Source organism: Cucumis melo, chromosome 5, assembly GCF_025177605.1.
Source record: "Cucumis melo cultivar AY chromosome 5, USDA_Cmelo_AY_1.0, whole genome shotgun sequence".
Classification (NCBI taxonomy): domain Eukaryota; kingdom Viridiplantae; phylum Streptophyta; class Magnoliopsida; order Cucurbitales; family Cucurbitaceae; genus Cucumis; species Cucumis melo.
In genome coordinates this window covers 22,015,784-22,027,564 of record NC_066861.1, presented here as the reverse complement: position 1 = coordinate 22,027,564, position 11,781 = coordinate 22,015,784, and the positions used below count along the sequence as shown (strand labels likewise).

The following is an 11,781-nucleotide window of genomic DNA, read 5'->3' as shown; positions in this document are numbered from 1 at the left end:
TACTTCTATTGGCAATGAGAATTGGTCTAGCTGTTAAAAGGCCAGGTGTCCCTACCGTTATTTCCTTATCCTGAATTTGGATTGCATGAAAAGGTCAAATCAATTGCCGACTTGCTTACACAAGGATGACAACACTACTTCCTAGTGAAGGAAGCTTTAAACGCAAAACAGTTCGTCGCGTAGCCTAAATGCAAAACTTAAGTTACTTTGCACTTTTTTTCTGCCGCATAACGGTCTTATCGCATAGTCCAATCTTGCCACATGAATCTTATCACAAACATAAGACAGGACACGGTCAGGGACTCATAAAAATTAACAAAATATTTATCCACTACAAGAAATTGTGTTTTTAGTGGCGCACCAAAAACGTCACTAAAACTCAAAAACACGTCGCTAAAAGTATTAGCAACGCAAAGCCGTTCGTCGCTAGGACTGTCGCTGATTCTGCGTCGTTAAAAGCTTTAGCGACGAAACAATTATGCGTCGCCCAAATGATATGCTTTTAGTGACGTTTCCGCGTTACTAAAAGCCTACTTTTAGTAACATATATTATGTCACTATTTATTTTTTATAGTGACGTTTTACACTCGCCACTAAAGGTGAAGTTTTAGTGACAAATAATGTTGTTGCTAAAGGTTAATTTGGGACCATTACAAATATCTTTTGTGACATATTAAAGTGCATCACTAATAATTCCAATATTTTTTTTAAAAAAAAACCAATGCTTTTTAAAAGTATTTTATTATATAAAAAATAATATTTAATTTATTATATAAAAACCTGTTATACAATCTCAAATATAATTATATTGCATATGTTTTGCATTCCAACAATAATATACAACATGATCAACTCAAACAACACATAAACAAGAATTTAAGCTTTCCGTCAATTGAACCATTTATGTTTCTTCAATCAATCCAATCTTTTAAAAGAACTAACAAATTGCATATATATGCTTAAACATACATATAGTTGATCATTACAATACTAGTTGTTCAAGAAACACAAAATTAATTAAAGTAGCTTGAAACTCAATGACCTTGTATGAACTTGGTTTCAAATACAAACTTAGATTCCACAACCTAAAAGAAAATACAACAACATCGAGTTAAAAATAAGCAATCAATTAGAGAAAAACTTAGAACAGATAAGCAATCACTGGAGTATTGAAGCAAATTACCAAAATATAAAGTATTAAAAATTAAGCCAATATAAAATGAAGTATATCCAACATATAAGTTCATAAGTTTTTGGAAAGAAATTGTGACAGCACCTCATCAAATAACACTCAGTACGCATTCAAGTCGTGGTACAATGGACGTTTCTGAGAGCTACAATAGTCTAATGCTTTAGCAATATATAAAGCAACTCTTAATCTCATAGCACATTTAATGGTTTGATTCTCCCCTATAAATGTTGAATTGTAAGAGGAGAAAAACAAAGTAGTTTACCTTTCTTTTAATAGCACTACACGATCATCGCTTGAAAGATTCCTCCTTCCTAGCCATCGAACAAACGCTGGCAATAAGTCTTAGGCAACACAACATATGTTGGAATCTCAAAGCACATTTAATGGTTTGATTCTCCCCTATAAATGTTGAATTGTAAGAGGAGAAAAACAAAGTAGTTTACCTTTCTTTTAATAGCACTACACGATCATCGCTTGAAAGATTCCTCCTTCCTAGCCATCAAACAAAAGCTGGTAATAAGTCTTAGGCAACACAACATATGTTCTATTGAATTCAACATTTTAGAACAAACTAAAGTTTCAAGTTTTATTTATAGTTTGTTTACACTATGACTATCATGCAATTATTATACAACTCAATAGAAACCATAAACAAAAGATCAATAGAAAATCAACCAAATGCTTCATTAAGGCATTTCATCAAACACAATGTAAGCTATCAATATGGATAATGTTGATACCTTTAAAGATTTACAAAATAGTTAAAATGACTAAAAATAAGCAAAAGATAAATGAAGAGTGTTGAACAATACTTGAATTTTGTAAGATATGTTCATAGGCCCATCTTGAAAATCAAAACCAGCTAATTAACATTCATTCTAAGGTCTTTGAATATCAACCAAGAATGGTGTTTAGCAAGAAAACTTTGAAAGACTAACAAACAAACCAATTCACAAAAAAAATGAAACAAAAAGCACATGTTTTCCACTTTAAATCAAGTCAAGAGTAGCTTTTGATAATCTTGTTGGCTCAAATTTGATGAAATTTTGAAGTGCAGCATATTATTACAAGTGTAACTTCCCTAAAAGAAATAACAAAATGTGGTAATGGATGTTGAGGAGAAAGAAAGTATCTCATTATCCTCCATTATCGTCATAAAAGGTGTTGAAGTGTATTCCAAAACCAAAAGATAACTTAATCAACCTAGAAGAGGGTACCACACGGCAAGATAGCCACAAAACATGTATATACATACTTATACATATAAAATGACAACCATTATTGCAAGATAGCTATATAACAATTCAAACAAAAGATCCTATAAATCACCAACATGCATATAAATTTATCGATTACTCAATGAAGCTCCAACTCATGCATTTATTTTATGAGCTAGAAAGAGGTTAGTGAATTATGAACACAAAAAATCTCTTCCTATAAGGGGATTAGGAACAACCTGCAGTTATATTAATATAATTGTAGTGATGAATCAACATCCATTACCACTGCCCCAATCAAAGTTGATATTGGAAATGAATTCAAGGACCTTTTCACGTAATTTTTAATTGACGAACAATTAGAACATTGAAGTGATACATAAATACCTGCAAAGTGTGACTAACTCCAAACCAAAGCTATATAAAGGTAATACTAAAATAAGAAAGTATCTCATTATCCTCCATTATCGTCGTAAAGTTAATAGAAAATCAGCTACAAAATTACATCCAAGGAAAGAAAGTGTACATAAAGTAGTGTTCAAAGTTATTGACCTTCTATTAACATGATAGACTTGGTTCTTTGGATTTCGTTTTCACTAGTCTTCTCAAAACCTTTGTAGTTAAATTATCAATTTTCATCATCCAATATAAGCCTTAGAAAACCATGAAAAAACTTGACATCGAAGAGAATATGCACCATTGAAGAGAAAAGGAGAAGAAATCTGGAAATCAACTGTAATAACAAGCCAACACACCTGAATTTGGTGGTTTTTTAGGAAAGGACTTTCAAGTGCAAGCTACCGTGAAATCAAGTTGACGTAGTCAATTAGTTCTCCATCTACTCTCTGTTTCAACCATTAATACAAACATGAGAACAAACTTGTCATTTAACCCAAACAAATCAACAAAAACAGTAAACACCAACCTCATTATGTAATGAAAAATTTGAAGCAAGAAATGTAAATGTTGAATTGTAAGAGGAGAAAAACAAAGTAGTTTACCTTTCTTTTAATAGCATTACACGATCATCGCTTGAAAGATTCCTCCTTCCTAGCCATCGAACAAACGCTGGCAATAAGTCTTAGGCAACACAACATATGTTCTATTGAATTCAACATTTTAGAACAAACTAAAGTTTCAAGTTTTATTTATAGTTTGTTTACGCTATGACTATCATGCAATTATTATACAACTTAATAGAAACCATAAACAAAATATCAATAGAAAATCAACCAAATGCTTCATTAAGGCATTTCATCAAACACAATGTAAGCTATCAATATGGGTAATGTTGATACCTTTAAAGATTTACAAAATAGTTAAAATGACTAAAAATAAGCAAAAGATAAATGAAGAGTGTTGAACAAACTTGAATTTTGTAATATATGTTCATAGGCTCATCTTGAAAATCAAAACCAGCAAATTAACATTCATTCTAAGGTCTTTGAATATCAACCAAGAATGATGTTTAGCAAGAAAACTTTGAAAGACTAACAAACAAACCAATTCACAAAAAAATGAAACAAAAAGCACATGTTTTCCACTTTAAATCAAGTCAAGAGTAGCTTTTGATAATCTAGTTGGCTCAAATTTGATGAAAATTTTAAGTGCAGCATATTATTACAAAGTGTAACTTCCATAAAAGAAATAACCATTATCGTCACCTTGAGGTTGAGGAGAAAGAAAACTTGAAATGTGGTAGGTCGCCGACCGAAAGAGAAGAAACTTTTTCGTGGTCGTGGGTCGCCGACCAAAATGAAAATGGTCGTGGGTGAAAGAAAACCTTTGTGGTTGTGGGTCGTCGACGGAAATGGTTGTGGGTCGCCGTCTGAAGCTTTCAATGTGTGGTCGTCTGAAACAGTGGAGATGTGGTCGGCGGAAAAAGAGGGTCTTTTCGTCGTCGTGGGTCGTTGGCTGAATCAGTTAGGGTCACCAATCGAAAAGTCGTGGATCGTCGGCTGAATCAATCGTGGGTCGCCGTCGATTTGTGGCCAACCGGTGGAGATGGAGAAAATTTGGGTTGGGGTTTTTTGGGAGGGGATTTCGTGAGGATGTAGAGAGAAAAGGGAAGATAAAAAAGGAATATATATTTAATAAATTTTTTAATGAAAAGTTGGAGTGAGATTGAAAGTGAAGGGGGAAATTTTGTAAAGATTTAGCAACATTTAAGTTCGTTGCTGAAATTATTTAACTTTTAGTAACGTTATTATTGTGTGTTACTAATTCTTTTAGTGACGCGAATTAAAAATGTGTCGCTAATAATAATCTTTTGTGACATATTCTTTTTGCGTCGCTATAAACAGACTTTTACTGACAAAAATTACTTGCGCCACTAAAACTTTGTCACAGAAGAGTAGATTTCTTGTAGTGATCCTTTACAAAAAAATTAAAAATAATAACTTTTGTTTTTAGTAATTTATTTGTTTTCTTTAATATTTTTGGAAAACATCCTATTTTTTTTCCATATTTTATGCTACTCGTAAATTTATTTTTCAATATTATTTTATAAACCTCATGTGAGGAATTTGTTAAGAAATAGTTATATATCTTATTAAATAAAAATTGTCCAAGAAAATATTTATAAAAATTAACCTATTACAAATAAATAACAATTTGTCAATGATAAAACGTCGATGATTGCATCTCAAAAATTAAAAGTTGGATATTCTAGTATTGTAATAACAGGTGAGAGAATATATATGAATTAGTCAATCTTAATATAATTTTCACACTATTTTGTTCTCTTTCAAACTTTGTTTCACTCACAAAAATAAAAAGGTTTTCTTTCCAACTTCTATTCCTCACTCTATTTTCAATTTTTTTTTAAATTACTTTTCTCTCTAAAATATTCCCCCTACTTTTCTTCTATTAATTAATTTTGGGTTATTATTTTTTCCAAACTCTTTGTACAAAAAATTACTTACGATCTCTTAATATGAAAACTTTATTCTTCTTTGTAAATTTTCTTCATCTTGATCTTTGAACAATTTTTTACATTAAATTTGAAACAAATTAAAAGTTGACAAGTATCTCAAAATAAAATTAAAATTAAAAACATAAATTAACCAATCATTATCAACAAATTTCTTCATTATTATCGAATCGAATAAAATAATTTGGTTTATTTAAAATATTAATATTTGGTTTAAAAAACTCAATTCAACCCAAAAATATAGGGAAAATAAGAATTAAAAAAACAAATCATTATCAATGTGTGTGTATATATATATATATATATATATAGAGTACCTAATTGAATTAAATTTAGGTTTAACAATCAACTCGTGAATATTATATTCATGTTTAGTAGCGCACACATGAATATCACTCAAGTCAAACTAAAAGACTCCATAAAAAAATACAAAAAAAATAAAAAGAAGAAGAAGAAATTATTGATAGCTAAAATGGTATTAATTATTTAATAGTATTGTATTTATTGCATTTATGAAAGAGAAGACCTGACCGTGAGAACACGGGAAGCCCACTCCCCATTGATCGGTCGACACCAACGGATGAATTCAATTCACAAACTAACAAACAATGAATCAAACGAACGTTTACCATAATTAGGCAACTCTTTCCCACGCTCCGTCAACCGCGAGTAGATCCACTCTAAACACTGCTCAAACTTTTAACGGTCCAGATCTTTTTAACAAGCATCAAGCTGCCTCCCACGTGGGTAATTAAAAAAATATTTAGTATATATTATTATTAATAATAATCATTTTTCTCCCTTATAAAAAACCACTCAAATTCTGCAGCTCTTTCCCAGCAAATTAGCCACTCCATTTCCTCTCCATCGCCGCCGCGTTCTCCGACCGTCCGCCCTATTTCCCGCCGATGGAGAACATTCTGGATGAGTATCGCTATTACTGGGAAACCAATATGTTTCTCCAGACGGAAGAATTCGACAGGTTCTTCATTATTCTCTCCTTTTCTCTCTCTTTTGCTCTTGGGTTCTCTGTTTTTAATTCTTTTTTTTTTTTTGAAATTAACGAAGATAGAAATTTCAGTTGGGGATTAGATGAAGCATTTTATGGTTCTTATGATTCGAGCTCACCGGACGGAACGATGTCATCATTGGAGGCGTCGAAGAATATCTTATCGGAGAGGAATCGGAGGAAGAAGCTTAATGATAGGCTTCTTGCTCTCAGAGCCGTCGTCCCTAATATCACCAAAGTAGGTTTAAAGTTTAATTTTTCTTTTCATTAATTGATTTTCTTTCCTTTTTCTTATTAGAAAGAAAATGTTCATCATTAATTTTAGAAAAAAAAGAAAGAAAACACTCATTTAATAACTCAAAATTAAGTTAATAATGTCAAAACAATTTTTTAACCATTTGACTAAAACAAATTGAACCGTTTTGATTTTGAATCTGTGTTATTATTTAGACAATGTTTAAAAAAGAAGAAAAAAAGAATTATTTAAATCTAAATGTTAAAAGTTAAATGCTGTCTTATGTGATGGAGAGATTGGAATGAATTTTATCCTTGCATAATAAATTCAAAATGAGTATTTTTTTTTAATAAAAAAAGAAACTATAAAAAATTAAAGAATATTTAAAAATAAAATCGTGTAAAAGCAATTCCACTTGTTATTTGATTAGAGTATAAACTATTTATTACAAGAAAATATCTAATCTCGATTCTCTCACCCAATAGTCAAATATTTCCCTGGGGATTTGCGTAAACTAAAGCGAATATAATTGCTGGGGATTAAATGAATAAAATAATGTTTTTTCATATTTATATATTTTTTGGCCAACTATGCATTTGCTTTTTGAAATTTTTGACAACTATGTATTTATTTCACTTATTAATACGATATTTTAAATTATTTATTTAACCCCATGCATATTAAATTAAATTAGAAATATTGGGTAAGGTGTTGAAAGGAAATATAATTTAATAATTTTAATCAAGATTCACTACTAATTTTTGTTTTTTTTTTATTTATTAAAAGTTTTAAAAATGATTTAGGTTTTGTTGTAATTGTTTTATTTTATTATTAATTTGTCTAAATATTAGAAGAAAGAAACAGTGATGACAACAAAGTTACTACATAAACAATCATCGGAGAGTATGTACGTGTCTTTTCTTTTCTTTTTCTAATTTTAATTATTATCTTTTTTTTTTTAATAACAATTCAATTATTTGGTGATTTTCAACTTTCAAAATATAAAGTTAGTCTTTCAGACTTTTAATATATTTTTTTCGAAAACCACTTGTCCTTTTTGCTTTGATCTATTTTGATTATTATATCTTAAAAATGTTAGTTTAAATTTATATGTAACATAGAATGATAAATATTCAAAATAAATGTTCAAAATTTTCAAATAAGTAATAGACACAAATTAAAAATTTAAGATATGCGGAACAAATTTAGAGAGTATTTGATTACTATCTTTTATATTTTTAGATGCATTTAACATAATAAATATTTGTTAGTAGGCCAATATATCTAAAGTTAGTTTTTTAAAATTATTTTCAATTTTATGATTAAACAGTACAAATCTAAAAACAATATTTTTGCGTGTCTCAACTTACTTAAATTTTTTTATTTGAAAATTTTACTAGGAAAAGATAAGACGATTAATAAATATAATTTTATAAACCCAATTAACTTCTTTGGTTAAATTAATAAATATTCATGCATTTTAAATTATGTAATTTTACAAAATAATAAGCATAGACAAATTTTGACATAAAACCCAAGCATATTTAGTGGATAACTATAATTAGTCTTAAGGTTTATCATTATATTATTCAAAATTTATTTTGAATGATTGTTTAAATTAAAAAACTTTTCATCTAAATGTGCTACCAAATAATATATAAACTAACCAAATAAATATATTTGTTGTTTGGGTTAGAAAAAAGAAAAAGAAAAATAATTTCAACTATTTGATGGAACAACGCAACAATGCAGATGGACAAGGCATCGATAATAAAGGATGCAATTGAGTACATTCAAGAGCTTCGATCAGAAGAGAATCGAATCGAAACCGAGATTTCAAATCTAGAATCAGGCAAATTCAAGAGCACAACATCAAATGAGGACGATGATCGTGAAAACAACAATCGAAATACAAGGAAGAGGGGAACAAAGAATTCTAATCGACAACTACGGGAGAAGCCAACGTCTTTCCCGATCGAAATTCTCGACGTAAGAACTTGAATCTCTAGTACTCTATTTCTTTTTTTTTTTTTTTTTTTTTTGGGGGGGGGGGGGGGGTTATTGAAATTGAATGAAAATTCGAAATTGTATGTATGAAGCAGTTGAACGTGAGTTACATGGGAGAGAAGACGATGGTGGTGAGTATGACGTGTGAAAGAAGAAACGACGCCGTATTGAAAATTTGTCAAGTGATTGAATCTTTGAAGCTGAAGATAATTACGGCCAATATTACCGTCGTTGCCAATAGGCTTCTCAGTACGCTCTTCCTTGAGGTTCAATTCCTTTCCTTTTTAAAACCTTAGCCTTTTGCTTTCCATTCAATAATCAATCATCAAAGGCTTCACTATATTATTTTTCGTGATTAAGTGCACACCATAGTAAGAAGAGTTGTCTATATTATGATCTCGATTCTTCATTTGTCATGATACAATTATTTAAGATGAAAAAATCTTAGATGCTGTTTCGATTGTCGATAAGAGTGTTTAAATGACTTGATAATCCGAACAATTCAGACTGTCTATCCTAAATTGTAAGAGTTGAGTTTGGTAATTTTTGTCAAATCTTTTCTATCTTTTGTCAAGTGGGATAGAGTTTGAGTAGGACAATTTTTTTTTTTTGGGTTAAACCAACCTAATCCATATTAATAATATAAAAAAAAAAACTTTTGTAGAATTGATGAATTTACACACTTTTTATGTTTGATCATGTTTGTCTTTGTTTGAAGTGTTATAAATAGCATAGATTTTTGATATTTAAACTTTGAGTTTTATGAGATTTTAGTTATTTGATCTATGAAGTTATGTTGAGTTGAGAAATATATAATGCAATTTGAAACAACTTTGATAGGTGTTCTTATTTTTCTCTCATTTGTTTACTTTTTATACTAACTTTCTAGACAAAACTATATAGTATCTAAAACTTCAAGTTAAAGTATCGAATCTCCCACAATCCCTAAATAAAAGATCTCCACTCACATTATAGGCAACAAAAGCTGCTAATAAAAGAATAACATCTTCTACCATTAAAGAACCTATCGATTTAACCAAAACAACTAAACTAATTTGAACGATAAAACTAATAAACAAAATACTTATAACACTTGATTAGAGGAGGGGTACATAAATCAATCGAGACCACCTCGAATAAGGAGAATTCTAAAAATATAAAACTAGAGTTAAAATAGTTTAAAAAATCCATTGATATATATCTACTACATATATATATATTAATGAGATGAAAGTGGGATGGTTGAACTATAATAACTATAATAAGTCCTAAATTAGATGTATTTAAGGAAAATACAAAGTTCACACCTACCCTTTCCTTCTTTTTATTATTGGACTGAGATTTGCGGATGGAGGAGTGCACAAAAATAATGATGGGGTACATTTACTGTCTTATCCTATTCTTTAATGGCCAAGTGTTTCCAACCGTCCTACCATTAATCATTATTGTAGTGTAGTCTTAGTGTAGTCTTTCTACAATTATCACTGCTCACACAATCCATGTAAACTGCCTTTCAAATGGGGTACGAAATAATTACAACACTCACGACACCACATATATATTAACACCATCTGTGGCCATAAAGCCACATGAAAGGGATGTATTTGGATGATTTGGTTTGTGGGATATATTAGTTAGTTGTACTCTAGCCTTTGAGTTTGACAAATTGAAAAATGATTTTTTGAGACGTTTGGTTAGATATTTATTATAGTCTATGAATTATAACAGTTTAAGATAAATAAAGAGAAAAGTTGAAAAGAAGATAATAAACATCATAGCAAATAGGAAACATAACAAAATAGTAATATAGTATTGTCAATTATATCTTATATTAATTGAAAGTTACACTCAAACCCCAACTCCACCCACTAGAAGTTTGAAGTGTTTAATCCACTGACATCATAAGTTATTGTTAAATAACTTCTACTAATTTTATCGTGTTGCTCACAATTAAAGTTTTCACATTTATCAAAAATCTCTCATATTATCCTTTCCTTCCCTCCCTCTTGTTTCCTAACGTATATGCAAAAGAAGTTTAGAGTCATTCTAAATGTAAGTTTTATCTTTAACTCTAACCTTTCTATTCTAGACTTTGCAACTTCGATTCAATGGACTCCAATTAGTCTAAAAAAACGTGAGATATTCAAATTTAGGTGTGAAAAATACTTAATTTTTTTTGTAATTTGAAAAAGAACTCAAATATTAGGCACACTAAGGTATTAATTGAAAAACAAAACAACACAGAGAGAATTTGTGGAACCATGTTAGCAGAGAGGAGGGGATGGGATCATGTCAAATTTGTCAATGGGTCTACAATATGTCAGGATAATGCTATCCTCACAATTAATAGTCACAACTAACATGTATAAACAAATTCAAACTAAATCTATCATTAAAAATATATATAAAATTATCTATATGAAATATATATATATATATATATATATATATATATATATATATATATATATATATATATATATCTTTATAACTTGTCTTTCTATTTTATCCAAGAGACTTCGTATTATTAAAGATAGCGATTTGCCTATCTTCTTCGTATAGTTAGGTAACAAGAGATTTTGGTTGTACTTTGATATAAAAAATAAAATTAAAAATATTAGTTCTTCTCAAATGCTAACCTCTAAGAATATAGTTCAACGATAGCTTGAGGATGTTTTTCTATTGTTTTATTGAAGAAAATGTTAGTATGTTTTTTTTTAATTTCACATACGTGTCAATTAATTATATGAAAAACTTTGGGTTTCTTTTACAGGCAGAGAGAGCAGAAGAAGAGGAACTAAAGATAAAATTAGGGAAAGCAATTGCAGCCATTAGTGATCAACAAAATCCTATAAGCATTTGATAAACCCCATAGGACATGTTCTTTTTGTGGCTCACAACTTTGTCAACTAATTAATTTCTAGTACTAGATCTTCTTTTCTCTCTTTTTGTTCTTCCTCTCTCTCTAACATTTTGCCTTTGGGGAAAAAGTCAGAAAATAAAAGAGAGATTTTAAGAGCAAAATTGAATGATAATTTTAGAAAGTAGGTAATAAATGGTGAAAGTGATTGTTTTGTTATGACTCTTACATGGACACTGCATTATACATGTTTGAATTATTTTTAAAAGGTAAAAGAAAACTAGGAAAATAATTGAGATATATCTCATAGGAAAATGACATTGAAGGCA

General features: G+C 29.5%; 1 protein-coding gene and 1 long non-coding RNA gene across 4 annotated transcripts; one reads left to right on the top strand and one right to left on the bottom strand.

Moving 5' to 3' along the window:
* Positions 1-1,639: 1,639 nt before the first annotated feature.
* Positions 1,640-3,634, bottom strand: LOC127149613 (uncharacterized). Its single transcript, XR_007821287.1, has 3 exons — positions 3,411-3,634; positions 3,165-3,254; positions 1,640-1,684 (listed from the first exon to the last, which is right to left on the bottom strand). It is a non-coding gene; the product is annotated as an uncharacterized LOC127149613 (long non-coding RNA).
* Positions 3,635-6,148: 2,514 nt separating this feature from the next.
* On the top strand, positions 6,149-11,533 carry LOC103492501 (transcription factor bHLH35-like). 3 transcript variants are annotated; one of them, XM_008452911.3, is made up of 5 exons: positions 6,149-6,323; positions 6,423-6,588; positions 8,338-8,574; positions 8,688-8,858; positions 11,366-11,533. In XM_008452911.3, exons 1-5 carry the CDS (start codon positions 6,250-6,252, stop codon positions 11,453-11,455), a joined length of 738 nt encoding a protein of 245 aa, XP_008451133.1. In that variant the 5' UTR covers positions 6,149-6,249; the 3' UTR covers positions 11,456-11,533. The 3 variants fall into 3 exon arrangements, with proteins under 3 accessions (XP_008451133.1, XP_008451126.1, XP_008451140.1); XM_008452904.3 differs by having other exon boundaries at positions 6,414-6,588; XM_008452918.3 differs by having other exon boundaries at positions 6,174-6,323; positions 6,410-6,588.
* The last annotated feature ends 248 nt before the right edge of the window (positions 11,534-11,781 follow it).

Excerpts from the sequence above, each read along its gene's own strand:
- LOC103492501 (XM_008452904.3), top strand. The coding sequence starts at position 6,250 with ATGGAGAACATTCTGGATGAGTATCGCTATTACTGGGAAACCAATATG. Across the intron at positions 6,324-6,413 it reads CAGACGGAAGAATTCGACAG|AAATTTCAGTTGGGGATTAG; the intron begins GTTCTTCATTAT and ends TAACGAAGATAG. Across the intron at positions 8,859-11,365 it reads TCAGTACGCTCTTCCTTGAG|GCAGAGAGAGCAGAAGAAGA; the intron begins GTTCAATTCCTT and ends TTTCTTTTACAG.